The sequence below is a fragment of the Aegilops tauschii genome, chromosome 3, assembly GCF_002575655.3.
Source record: "Aegilops tauschii subsp. strangulata cultivar AL8/78 chromosome 3, Aet v6.0, whole genome shotgun sequence".
NCBI classification, from domain to species: Eukaryota; Viridiplantae; Streptophyta; class Magnoliopsida; order Poales; family Poaceae; genus Aegilops; species Aegilops tauschii.
In genome coordinates, this window is record NC_053037.3 from 40,418,751 (window position 1) to 40,432,464 (window position 13,714).

Here is a 13,714-nt window from a genome sequence, read left to right on the forward strand (position 1 = left end):
TACTTGCGAGCTGTTATGATCAACATGGGCTTTAGTTCCCGTTTTACTGATACGGTCATGAGATGTGTGACATCGGTCTCCTTTTCAGTTCTTTTTAATGGAAGGAGTCTGGATGGGTTTAAGCCATCCCGAGGTTTGCGCCAGGGTGATCCAAGCTCGCCATATCTGTTCCTGCTGGCAGTAGAGGGGCTTTCATGTTTGTTGAAAGCCGGCGCATGAGTACGTGGGATCACGGTCGCGCCGAATGCACCTGAAGTTAATCATTTACTCTTTGCGGACGACAGTTTACTTTTCTTTGAAGCAACTGATGCGAGTGCCACTCAGATTGAGGAGTTACTAAGGATTTACTGCAATGCCTCGGGTCAGAGGGTAAACATGGAGAAGTCATCCATTTTCTTTAGTAAAGGAGTACCCAATAATGCTCGTGATTCCATCAAGAACATACTTTCTGTTCACAATGAATCGTTGACAGAGAAATATCTGGGCTTGCCTTCGGATGTTGGGAGAGCAAAGGAAGGATCGTTCAAATACTTGAAAGATAGAATTTGGAAGAAGGTGCAAGGGTGGATGGAGAAGTGCTTATCGTCTGGTGGGAAAGAGGTTTTTATTAAGTCTGTGGCCCAATCTATCCCAACGTTTTCTATCTCATGTTTCAAATTGCCAAGGGGCTTGTGCGAGCATATCAATGGTATCATCAAGAAGTTCTGCTAGGGGAGCAAGAACGGCCAACGGAAAACTGCTTGGGTGTCATGGAAAACTATGTCCAAACCCAAGTTCATGGGAGGATTGGGCTTCAGGGATTTAGAGTTGTTTAACCTAGCATTACTTGCACGCCAAGCTTGGAGGCTTCTACAGAATCCGGGTTCGCTCAGTGCTCGCGTTCTAAAAGCGAGGTACTTTCCAGACTTCCATCTGTTGGATGCCATCTTGGGTGCAGGTCCGTCCCAGGTCTGGCGCTCCATATTAGAGGGGAGAGATGTTCTAGCATAGGGCCTCATCAAGCGTATTGGCTCAGGAACACACACAAATATATGGCAAGATAACTGGCTTCCGAGGGACTACAAACTCCGACCGATATGTGCACGGTCGGCCAACCCACTAGTCCTAGTCTCGGATCTAATTGACTCCACCACCAGGTCATGGAATAAGCATGTGATCATGGAACACTTTATTGCTCCCGATGTTGAAGTTATTGTGAACAAACCATTGAGCACTCGGATTCAGGAAGACTTTTGGGCCTGGCATTACGACAAGCGGGGAGTCTTCTCGGTTCGATCGGCTTACCGAATGATATCTGCAGTCAAGACACAGAGGGAGGACTGGCTTGATCACCGGCCGGGGCACTCCAATATTGCAGCTGATAAGAGTTCTTGGTCGCAGCTTTGGAAAGTGCGGGTTCCTTCCAAAATCAGGGTGTTCGTATGGAGGTTAGCACACACGTCGATCCCTACGGGGCTTGTTCGACATGAGAGGAACATGGCGGATACACCAGCTTGCTCGATTTGTGGAGCCGAGGAGGATACCTGGCGTCACTCCCTGCTGAGCTGCCGCATGGCCAGATGCGTATGGGCCTTGGGTGATGAGGAGCTTCTGGAACATGTGATATCAAACCAGAACGCCGACGCACGGCTTTGGTTATTCTGGTTGTTCGAAACAACAAGCCAACAGGATTTAACGCGTGTTCTAGTGACAATGTGGGCAATTTGGTGGGCTCGCCGAAAAGCAATCCATGAGAACGAGTTTCAAAGCCCACTGTCAACTATGAACTTCATCAGGCGGTTCTTGGATGAGCTGGATATTGTGGAAGCTCAAAAGACGCGATCGTTTTCAGCGCCTGCGGCACCGAGAGCACGTGCATGGCTACCGCCCGATGGAGAAGCTGTGAAGCTTAACTGTGATGGCGCCATATCAACACTGGGCGAGAAGGGAGCGGCTGCTGTGGTATGTCGAGACAAATCAGGGAAGTTTCTTGGAGCATCAGCACTTGTTTTTGAGGGCTTGATCGACCTGGCGAGCTTGGAGGCACATGCGTGCAGCGAGGCCCTTGCCCTTGCTCGCGATTTGAACTTGCAGGAGCTGGTGATTGCATCAGATTGTTTAGAAGTGGTCTCCAACATGAAACAACAAGCATTACCAGTGTATGCGTCGGTTCTGCAGGATATACACATTAGCAAGAACCTTTTTACTTCAGTTATTTTTCGCTTTAAACGTAGAGAAAATAATTTCGAGGCCCACTCGGTTGCAAAAGGAGCTGCGTCTCTGCCGGTGGGCCGCCATGCGTGGCTATGCGTGTATTCCGGATGTGATGAGCTTTGAATAAAATCCCTAGTTACCTTAAAAAAAAATAAGCGTCCCGGGTGTAGATGCTAGCCCTTCTCCCCAACGTCACATTGCCTTGCAGCGCTCTCGCCGCCGGGAACTCACGATCTGCGAGGCAAGGCGGCGCCGGCTTGGCCTCGGACCGAGAGAAGACTGCCGTTCGGCCTCCTGTGCGCGCGCTTCCGCCTCTTTGCCTCGTGCCCACCTCCGGCAGGAAAGATGCCGCCGGCGCCGGCGTACGCCGTCCTCGCCGCAGCCTTCAGGACGAAAACCCCCGTCTCCGGTACGCACCGGCACCGTATCCACCCCACCTTCTTATTCTTCCTTATATCTTCCACCTTGCGCCTCTCTCTGCTCGGATTACTGCTCCCCTCGTCCGACCGACGAGCTGTCCGTCCCGCGAACGCGTTCCCCGTCTCAACTTTGCCTGGTTTCCAGATTTGGGTACTAGGAAACCAAGTGCCACGCTCTGAAATCTCCGGAGAAATGCTAACTCAAATACTTTTATGCGCAGTTCATAGGTGGCTCGGCGTTTTTGCTTCACGCACGCCGACTGTTCGACAGAATGCTTTGGAGGTGCTTCCTGATGCAGCCTTGCCTCCACGCTTCCACCCAAGCATTCTTCCAAGTGGATATGTTCTCGGTTCACCAAGGTTTTGCCATACAAGCGCTTCAGAGGATTCCCCAGATGTCCGCGCCGGTGAAGTTCTGAGAGTTCTGAAGTCCTGTGCTGCTGATGCTGACCTTGGCAAAGACCTCCGTCAGTTTGCCAATGAGATGGACGAGGATGTTGTTCTGAAAGTCCTCCAGAAGCAGAGGTCCAATTGGCAGATTGCGCTGTTGTTCTTCAATTGGGCAGCCGGGCTGCCTTCGTATGAGCACGGCCCAAGGACCTACACTGAGATGCTTGACATCCTTGGGCGGATGAAGAAGGTCAGGCTTATGAGGCAGCTCTTCGATGAGATTCCTGAACAACGCCGTGGGTTGGTTGTAACGAACAGGATGTTTGCTGTCTTGTTGAACCGGTATGCAGGGGCGCACAAGGTGCAAGAAGCGATCGAGATATTCTACAAGAGGAAGGATTATGGGTTCGAGGTCGACTTGGTTGGATTCCAGATACTTCTGATGTCGCTCTGTCGGTACAAGCATGTTGAGGAGGCTGAGGCCCTCTTTCTCCAGAAGAAAGATGAGTTCCCTCCTGTCATAAAGAGCTGGAACATCATTCTTAATGGTTGGTGTGTCAAGGGAAGCCTGGCTGATGCTAAAAGGGTTTGGAACGAGATCATTGCATCTAAGCTTAAGCCGGACCTGTTCACATATGGTACGTTCATAAATGCACTAACCAAAGCTGGCAAACTTAGTACGGCTGTGAAACTATTCACAAGCATGTGGGAGAAGGGAATCAATCCCGACGTGGCAATTTGCAACTGTATCATTGACCAGTTGTGCTTCAAGAAAAAGATTCCAGAAGCACTTAAGATTTTTGGTGAGATGAATGACCGTGGTTGTCAAGCAGATGTGGCCACCTACAACACTTTGATCAAACACTTCTGTAAGATAAGGCGGACGGAAAAAGTTTATGAGCTTTTGGATGATATGGAGAAGAAGGGATGCTCTCCAAACAACATGACATACACCTACATTCTGAAGACAACTGAGAAACCGAGAGATGTTATGAATTTGATCCAGAGGATGGAGGAATCAGGTTGTAAGTTGGACTCTGACACGTATAACTTAATATTGAACCTCTATGTCAGTATGAAATATGAGAAGGGGGTACAGCAAGTATGGGAGGAGATGGAGAGGAATGGATCAGGTCCAGATCAGCGATCATTTACTATTATGGTCCATGGACTTCATTCCCAGGGACAGCTGGACCAGGCTTTGCAATATTACACGACAATGAAGTCGAGAGGGATGACTCCAGAGCCAAGAACCAGGATATTGGTGAAAGCAATACATATGAAGAAGGATGGGCCTGAGACTGAAGATCGATCCCCAAGTATGACTGGGAAAAATCTAAAATTGGATCGTCGATCAGGACTTTTCCAAGTTCGTAAATAGTCACCGGAAGATTCTGCTTAATTATCCTAGCAGAAGATGCTGAGCATATGGGCTTATGGAACATAATCTAGTGACTTACAACCTTGGGCTAAAAGAAATCCACAAGAGAAGAGTCATTGACAATACGATGCCCCAAAATTTATGCTGTTTGAAATGTCACAGCAGGATATGTTTAGGATGTATTGGGCAATTCAATTGTAGGTACTTGCTTAGATGCTTGTATTCTGGAGATGTATGTGTAATACTTACATATGTTTGTTTCTTCATGCATTATATATGTCGTTCATAGTTGTTTCTGACAAATGAAGACATAAACAGGGATAAAAATATGTCCAAATATCTTGTAAAATTGAAAAGGTCTGCTAAGTGATGATACTACTGGTTCTGTAGGGCGAATAATTACCAGTTGAGCTAATGGTACTATACTGAATTGTTAGTCCGGTCCAATTCACATTTGTGTGCTAAAGTTGTACCACCTTTTATTTCTGTTGAATTTATAGATCTATCAATGAATGGCTACACAGTACACATGACTAATCATATCTAGTTCAGAACCACAGTTCCATCAGCCATTTTCGCACAGCCAATGGGCAGAAGCTACTAGGTAAGCAATTGATCTGTCACTAATTGCTGCCACCGAATCACCTGCCGCTCATTTTCCCTGTTTTCTTTGTACTTTTCTATCTTATGCTCAAGAGAAGGGAATGAGTGATTTATTTTTGTTAACAAAATTATACATATCAATTTTGCTTTTTGAGGAACGAGCCACTGTCTATAATTCTGTGTTCTTTTCGTAGGCGGTTTAGGTTCCTAAAGTACTAGAGCTATTTATATATTGTGTTTTGGCGAAGATTAATTTTGAGTTAATTTTGTGGAGAAAAGTTAATATCATGATGCCAACTTCTGCATGTTTAGCAGGCTGACTAAACTGTGACAAATTAATTCAAGTTTTTTAGGAATGGAAATAGCATGTTTGCTGATTGCTGAATTCAGGGAACCAAAAGCAATAGGTAACCTTAGCATTGTGCTTTTTATTTGCTAAAATATATGCTCCATCATTTTGGATCCTAACTGAGGCAAATGATTTCACTAACTTTTTTCATTGAACAAATAACTGGAGTTTTTTTACCTATATAACATCGTGAAGTCAACCTCCAACTGTTGAGCAGGGGTGGGTTATTTGTGAATATCTGAATCAATATTTTGTCTCGAGGCAGAAAGATACCATGTTTACTAAATGCTTATTGCTTAATCCCTGTAACCCATGACCATTGTAGGAGTAAGCTTGTTGGTAAGCTTTTCTAATACATTTTGGGCCCAAGCAAAGTCACTGTCGCTAAGCCAACACTCAAAAGATAATAACAACCATAAGGATATGTCATGCGTGAATACATTGAAAAGTGATGTCAAAAGGCAGCTGGGATTCTCACAAGCTGTCAATGTAGTACATGCCAGCTTTGACCAGGGAAGGCCTATAAGAAGGCCATGTCAGCAAGCTTTGTTGGTAGGTAGCAGGTACACATAAGCTTTTGCTGTCTTTCGCCCTTTCCATCATGACTGTACTAATGGCCTCCTGGAGAGCAACTCAGCAATGAGGCTGGCACACTGCTCGCGTTCAGGGCGGGACTCAGCAGCCATGGCTCTGACCTGCTCATCTCCTGGAACGGTAGCACTAGCTTCTGCAGCTGGAGGGCATGGCATGTAGCCGTGGACAGCGGGTGGCGACGCTGAGTTGGCGAATACTTACCTATCTGGCGTGATTCCAGAGAGCATTGGTAAGCTGGACAAGTTGGTTTAGCCTATATACAGCATTGGTTTGTCAGGCTTCATACCTTCATCACTTGGAAATCTTAGACAGGTTAGTAGTAGGCTTTATGCATACTATGGCAACTGGGAGGGACCGATTCCAGCAAGCCTGGGGAAGTTGAAGACTCTGTTTGTCCTTGACCTGTCAGCGAATCCTATATATCTACTCCTTCACTTTCCTTTTACTTGGACTTATCAATACACTATCTGGACCGCTTCCTGCTGAAGTTGGTAGCTTGGGATACCTTAATCAACTGAATCTATAAGGAAACCAATTGTCAGGTAGCATACCTGATGCCATTGGAAATTGCATGGTATTGGAACGACTATTGCTGGATCAGAACTTTTACGATGGAAGCATACCTCAATCTCTGAAGAATATAGAAGCTTTCACTTTTCTGAATCTCTGAATCTGCTGTCCGGTTGTATTCCTGATACAGTCTGGATCTACCTGAACTTTCATGGTTGAATGCGAAGCTCTGAGAAGAGCGCGTCATCGCTGCCTCATTAAGATCATCATCTGTTGCTCCAGCATTAACCTTTGAGGTTAAGAATTCAAGGCTCTGGTTTTTTAGCTCATGCCCAATGGCAGTTTGGAAGGTTGGCTTCCTCCAAAATCTAAGTTCCCCACTCTGAGCCACGCTCAGCCTAGTCCTGAGACTAGATATTGCTGTTGATATCATCAATGCTTTGAACTATCTTCACAATCATTGCCAGCCACCAATAATTCATCGCGATCCCAAGCCAAGCAACAGACCTTGATGCAGGAACCGAACTTTGTTAAATTCAATCAGCTTTGCTGGAACAAGGGGTTCCATTGGTTACAGTTCTTCGGATAACACACATTTCTTCTCATTATTTTCGTTTGTGAGTCTTGACTTCCAGCCTTTCATATCTTGCATATATTTAAATGATTGGTTTGTAATAATCAAGTAAAACATATGAAATTTAAATAATTGAATAGTATTGCCAAGGGTTTTGTCTTTTCTGATTTCTCACCTCCTTTGGATGTTTACATTATTAGCATACCAGTGCTTGTGACATCTTTTACTTGCATATATTTTCATGAATACTTCATAGTGATCAATATGTTAATACTTGAATAATTGTAGAGTATGGTGAAGGTTATATTGTTTCAACTCTTGGGCATTTTTCCAGTCTCGGTATACTATTGCTTGAGATGTTTACCAGAAGGAGCCCTACTGATGACATGGTCAAAGTTTGAACCTGCATAAATTTGCTGTAGCTGCTCTTCTCAGCAGGGCCATGAAGATGATCCAACAGTTTGGCTGGATGAAGAAAGGAAAGACTTGGGTGCTGCTGATGTAAACAATATGGTAAGAACCAGAAGAGAGGAACATTTGGTTTCACTGATTGCGTTTGGTGTATCCTACTGAGAGCGGAACCCATGAGAGTGAGCACTGATGAGAGATGCTTCTGCGGAGGGACGATCTACTTACTTTGTTCCCTAATTTCATTCAAGAGATCATAAGAAAAGAATTGGGTTTCCGCTGAGCTGAAACAATATGAGAATGGTTCTAGTAAACCAAAACTATCGCTACCTCAGGATTTCCAGTTCTCTAGTTGGGAATCCAGAAGTCAAAAACTGAGGGTCATTTTCTTTCACTCTGGAGATATTTAGCACAGAAACTCTATGTACCATACGTGTGAACTGTTATTTGAAATGACCGCACTTCACTAACAGTGGTCCGAATGACCAAAATTCTGGATGAAATAATAAGTATATACTGTATTGGAATGTTAAACATAATTTGGGGAATGAATACACCACAGCCTTGTCTCTTCGTAATAAATAATTGGTAAAGAGAGGTGCTTATTGTAGTTAAGGATAAGCGGCATGTGGTTGCTGCAATACAGCTGCAGAGCAGGAAATGGGTTGCATAGCACCAAAATAATATTTAGTTATTCAGGACACTGATCCATCAACAACGAGAACTCCTGCATCTGAATATTCTTCATAAGTTCTTATTGTATTCGCAATGTGAGATCAAGTGTACATGTATTGAAAGGAAGAATCTGAAGCTCGGTGGGTGCATTTTCAATGTTCGGCTGTTTGAACTTCAGGTAGTGATTTGCACACTTTATTCTGAAAAAAGAGTATTTGTTGTGTATTGTTGTTACCAGTACATGAGCAACTTAATGATATATTGAGTTTGACATGGCAAAAAATTACCAACTGACGTACAACTGGCTTTCTTCTTTTTTGCTGAAATACTATTGGCTGTTTGGCCCTGTCTACTCTGAACATTATTCATATATTTCTGTTCAAAGTTATTTATCATGTACATATTTCCTGTTGGATTTGCAGATCAATCAACGAGTGGCTACATATGTGCGAGCTCATCATTTCTTAGTCAGAACCAGAGTGGTGGATGTCCACTTCCACACTGCTAATGCTCAGGTAAGCTATAGCCCTACAGCTGACACTTAACTGCTCACCCCCTGCTTTTCTGTTTTCCTGCCTAGTCTTTGAATTCATGATAGGTGAACAGTGCTTCAGAACAAGCAACTAATTTTATGGGTTGACACTTCCGTAAACAAAATAAGTTACAAATTCAGAGTAACCAGCAGCATGACATCTCCATGACATCATGTCATGCACGTCATGCTTCCATGATCTGCAATTACATAGTTTCACATGGCTAGTTCTTTTTTTTTCTCCAGATGATTCACTTGGCTATAGAGATTTGATCAAAATGGTGAAAGCAAAGGAAATATGTACATCCCGTTTCGATGCCCGTGAGAGAGAAAGAGAACATATTTTTCTCAGGAGATCTGGAATTAATCAGTTAATGTTTTCTTTCAGAGTACACCTGTGTGCTTGATCGATCTATTAATTGCAGCTAACACTGATTAGTTTCCCCTAAAATTAGGTGGCGCCCAGATGCCATTCTCGTTGGTGACGTAGGATGTGCACGCGAGAGGCACCAAGCACAACCCTCTACTGCGAAGATCAACCTTTGCTTCCTCCTTCTGATGTCCGGTGTCTGACAGCCCCTGTCGACAGAAACCAACATGAATGCGTAAGCATCATCAGGCAAGTAGTATTTCTTAGATTGGACATAGGCAAATATAACAGTTTAAGTCTACCCATTGCTTATTAACAGGTTTTAATTTTTTTTCCAAATAGATTTAAAGTTCATAAAGTATAAATAGTTATGTACCCGCTGTTGTGTTGTCCTGGCTTTCTTATGTTTGGCTGATCTCATGTACGGCCCGCTTAAAGTCTGCATGAAATAAATGAGCGATGATGGTCAGGATGCAGCGCTATATGGCACATAGAGGCATTAATTAGTTTGACCTGACTAAGAATTAATTAGAATTACCTCGACCTGGTCTTGAAGAAACTTGATGTACCCAATGGCCTCCATCAGCACTGATGCTGTGTCAGTCTGCACACAGCCAGGAAGATATACATGTGAGGGATTCTCCTTTTAATGAAGATTTTACTGTTTTTTTTTTGCAAGATATCAACTAGTACATGTAGAAGCATCTAAGAGGTAAATTATGCGTCGAAATATTATTTATTTGCTAAATGTATCTTTTGCCCAACTGTACTCTGTACCCCAAAGAGTAAATTCAGCACAGGAGGGTCTGTGCATACATACATAGGACAGGTTGACCTTAAATACCGTTTAAGTCTGAAAACATTGTTCTTTGGGCTATACAGGTTCATATGCTTGGTAGCATTGTCATTATTGACAAATTGAGGTACGAAAAGGACTAAACCATGCTGGTCATGTACTTTCGTGAGAGTGCAATTACCATAAGGCCGTGTATTGTCATTGTGATAATATATTTCATTTACCCAACTAGTTTTTGTCTACTTTCTTGTTGATTAATTAACCAGTCTTTTTCCTCTATTCTTGTGACCATGAGTTTTCCAATTATAAAATAAGTCCAGTACAACGCAATTCACAGTTTGAACACTGAACCAAATTACATGTTAATTTTTTGGTGGTAAATGGTAATTTGTTAAGCTAGCTAGCTTGTTACCAGTAAGTACGTACCTTGCCGAAGGGTGAGACCATCTGTTGAAGAGCAGCAATCCTATCCCCTAGCTTCTCTTTCCTTACCTAATAAAAAGGACAACACATGCATGTAGTGCAGGTACTCACTCATTAATTAACAAGCATTGCAGATAAACACATGCTCAGTAACACATGAGCAGTAGTGAATTAGTGATCAGTACAACACACACACACACACACTAACCAACACAACACAACACAACACACACACACGCACACACACATATGAGGAGAATAGACTTGACAAGACAAAACAAGACATTCTCTTGGGAGTAGAGTAGATAGAGAAAATGCAATGCATGTGTAGAAATGTTGGAGATGTAGTCAGGAGTAGTACGCACCTTGAAAGAAGGGAGGATATTGTTGTTGGTGGCGGGCCGCGAGTGGAGCAGCCGAGCCTTCTTCTTCGACGATACTGCTACCATTTGCAATTGCTGCTCCTCGTGCAGGCTTCCCCCTCCTGATGATCTCCCCGCCGCTGCTTGCAGCGCACTTCCGTTTCCGCTCAATAAAGCAGCAGGCACACCCATCTGCATACGTCGTACCAAATTATGTATCCAGACAGTAAGCACACACAATTAATTAGTCTTGTACACAAATTTTTGCATGTTTTTAAGATAGAAATGCAAATTGATGGATACTGGCTACATTGTAATAATTGCGTTGATCGCCGAACTGGATCGATCTGGACGACATGTATGCAATTGCTCAACAGTGGTTAGTTGCAGCCTTGCAGATCATCACTAACTAATTAGTAAGCACCAGTTACTATGGATGGATGGAACTGCAAGAGGGTCATATGCTATAGTAGTACTTTTGGGCCGGCGAGAGAAAAGATGACCCATCCATGCCATCGATCCATCCATCCATCCATCCTAAAGCTGCTTGCTTGCTTGCTGCATCACACGCAGACCAGACCAAAAGGCTGCATGCATATGTACTGTACTGCTATCTAGCTACCTCTTGCAAATGGGTCAGCAAAATTAAGCTTTTTTCCTTTCAGCTAAGCTAGGCTAGATCGGCCATGAGTTTGCAGTAAATGGTCAAAAGGCCTTTTTTTCCATTCAGCCACCTAGCAGTTTAGATCCCTGGTTAGTATTAATTTCTGTACTTATACAACTGTTGTGCCAGCAAATTCACAATTCAGTCCTACTGCCCTACAGTTCTCTACCTCGTTAATTGTACATTTTCCAGCATGGCTCTCAATTAATTCCCCATCTGTTTAATTAGATCGAGGAGGACGGTACAGTAGTAGCACTGACCTTGTTGTAGGTGTGGAGAATGGAGGATGGCCCTTGAAGACGATGAACAGGAGGAGGGAGCCCATATGCCACATGATGCTCTCCCATCCCCAGCAATGGCGCCGTCCCACCGCCGTTATGGAGCAGCACCGTCGAAGAAGCTTGGCTGCAGCTCAGCAGGCTCTTGCAGAATTTAGCCGAAGCTAGCATCTCGAGGGTCGCCTCCGCGCGGCCGCCAAAAGGCCCCGCCGCGACTGGGCATGGAATCTTCTGCAGCCGCGAGACATTGACGCTTGGGAGCACGACGGCACCGTCAACGGCCATGTCGTCATCGTAAGCCATGCTCGACGACGATGACGGTCTTGGAAGCGCAAGGGGCCCCGGTAGCTCGGCGTCCTCTTTGACCGCATCTTGCGCTGTCTCGTTTGAGTCTCCATCGGCGGCGCCACAGCTGCTACTCCATTGGAACCCTAGCTCTTGCATCATCAGCAGTGAGCTCAGCTGATGATGAGGGTTTGTTGTCAATGGAGCAGCAAGCAACTGGCTATGGCTATGATGCTGGTGGACTTGTGCTGACAGGAGTGCCTCAAGCTCGTCTGAACTCAACTGCTCACTGCAAAGAGTTCAATTTTATATATGTAGATAGATGTGGTCTGCTTAATGATTCATCCAACATAATAAATAAATTACTAACTAACATGAGATTGACGATGACAAGAGGAAGCATACACACACCACCTCTTGTAGGAAACCAACAAAATAGTAAGATCTACTAGTTGCTTGCCACGCACATTAAATTTGTTTCTTCCCTTCTTTTATTCTCTCTCTAAACTTGTCATTTTGCTGTGCCACAATTCCCAACGCACCGGGACAACCAGAACCAGGTGCTACTCTAGCAAACAAGCAACCCAGAAGAAAACTCCAAATCCTAGGAATCATTCATATATGCATCTGAGAGAGGGATGCAAACTCAAACAGCATGACTGTGAGCACACCTTCCTCACTTAATTTTCTACTTTCAACTATTAGGAAGATTCTACCCTCTCTTTCAACATTTTCTCAACAATAAAAAAAGAGTGGTGAAGATGAAAACTGCTGAACACATGAGCAAAATTGAAGGTGCTTACAGCATTAGTGGTTGGCTCCATTGGTGGTGGTTGCCTCCGACAGCGTGATGAAGAGCTGGAGCGAGCGGCGGCGGCAGGGAAGAAGAAGGCCATGGGAGGTCATCTTGCAAGAGCTGGTGATCCGCGCTGAGGTCGGAGGAGGAAGACGAGGATGCCATCATGGTGCTACACTGCACTAGCTATACTAATTAAAAGCTAGGAGATCTTGATGTGCTACTTCCAAGAGGGGAAGGAAGCTTAGAAAATGCCAGTCAAGCTAGCTCTCTCTAAGCTTTCTCAAGAACACAACCTCCAATGGGAAACTATAATGCTGCTACTGTTGAGTTTGAAAATGGAGATGCCCATGAGCCTTTCTCTTTCTCATAAGGCTTTCACCCTTTTATCTTGGGTAACTTTTTCTCTCTCTTACCCCTTTCAAGGCACCAGCAAAGAAAGGTGACTCTCTCTCTCTCTCTCCTCTCCCCTCTCTCCTCTCTCTCTTGCACATACACTCTCTCTCCCCTCTGCCAATTACAGGTGAATCATTATAACATTTTCTGCTAGGATCATAGGATCTCTGCCTTTAGATCCCGGAGCATAGGCTCCAACACAAAGAGACAGTCTTTCTCTCCCGCCCTGGGGGTGTATTATTTCCCATAAGCTGTACGTGTCAGCCTCTAGTACAGACATGGTACAACATTGTTCTCCAGAAAAGAAAACGGGTCAAGCAAACTGCCAAGGTATGTCAATTATCTGTCTTGGAACATCTATATAGCTTGTATTTGTCCACATATATGCACGAATGACAGGTTGATAGATGTACGTACATATCAAATCATGTTGCGACTGGGTGGAAGTAGAAAAGGTCCTTAATTGAAAACCAACCATATATGTGAGCTGTGACAGTAAGTTATAATTAACATAGCTAATTAGTACGCCAACTGTGGTGGAGTAGCTATACATATGTCCAAAAACAAGCACACACTAAACTACTTAGAAATTGCATTGCAGAACAAAACTAGCTACTATAAGTTATGCAGTTAAACTGTTAAAGGTCCTCCCGGCCTGGCATACAAGGCCCCACACTATTCAAGTCTAACTTTGATCACCGATTTAACGAAAAAAA

The 13,714-nt window shown here is 44.2% G+C and overlaps 2 protein-coding genes across 2 annotated transcripts; one reads left to right on the top strand and one right to left on the bottom strand.

Annotated features, from left to right (window-relative positions):
• The first annotated feature begins 2,346 nt into the window (after positions 1-2,346).
• Positions 2,347-4,679, top strand: LOC109738545 (putative pentatricopeptide repeat-containing protein At3g15200). The gene is made up of 2 exons (XM_020297641.4): positions 2,347-2,602; positions 2,834-4,679. Exons 1-2 carry the CDS (start codon positions 2,539-2,541, stop codon positions 4,381-4,383), a joined length of 1,614 nt encoding a protein of 537 aa, XP_020153230.1. The 5' UTR covers positions 2,347-2,538; the 3' UTR covers positions 4,384-4,679.
• A 4,291-nt stretch (positions 4,680-8,970) lies between these two features.
• LOC109738546 (uncharacterized) lies at positions 8,971-13,069 on the bottom strand. The gene is made up of 7 exons (XM_020297642.4): positions 12,610-13,069; positions 11,504-12,095; positions 10,583-10,771; positions 10,221-10,286; positions 9,537-9,602; positions 9,375-9,437; positions 8,971-9,207 (listed from the first exon to the last, which is right to left on the bottom strand). The coding sequence occupies exons 1-7, from the start codon at positions 12,768-12,770 to the stop codon at positions 9,064-9,066; spliced, it is 1,281 nt and encodes a 426-aa protein (XP_020153231.1). The 5' UTR covers positions 12,771-13,069; the 3' UTR covers positions 8,971-9,063.
• Positions 13,070-13,714: the final 645 nt, after the last annotated feature.

What these genes read in the sequence shown, in the direction of transcription:
- LOC109738545 (XM_020297641.4), top strand. Translation starts at nt 2,539, where the DNA reads ATGCCGCCGGCGCCGGCGTACGCCGTCCTCGCCGCAGCCTTCAGGACG. An exon ending in GACGAAAACCCCCGTCTCCG is followed by an intron (nt 2,603 to 2,833) that starts GTACGCACCGGC and finishes TTTTATGCGCAG; the next exon opens with TTCATAGGTGGCTCGGCGTT.
- LOC109738546 (XM_020297642.4), bottom strand. Translation starts at nt 12,770, where the DNA reads ATGATGGCATCCTCGTCTTCCTCCTCCGACCTCAGCGCGGATCACCAG. An exon ending in TTCTCCACACCTACAACAAG is followed by an intron (nt 10,772 to 11,503) that starts GTCAGTGCTACT and finishes CGACGTATGCAG; the next exon opens with ATGGGTGTGCCTGCTGCTTT. An exon ending in TGGTCTCACCCTTCGGCAAG is followed by an intron (nt 9,603 to 10,220) that starts GTACGTACTTAC and finishes GGCTGTGTGCAG; the next exon opens with ACTGACACAGCATCAGTGCT.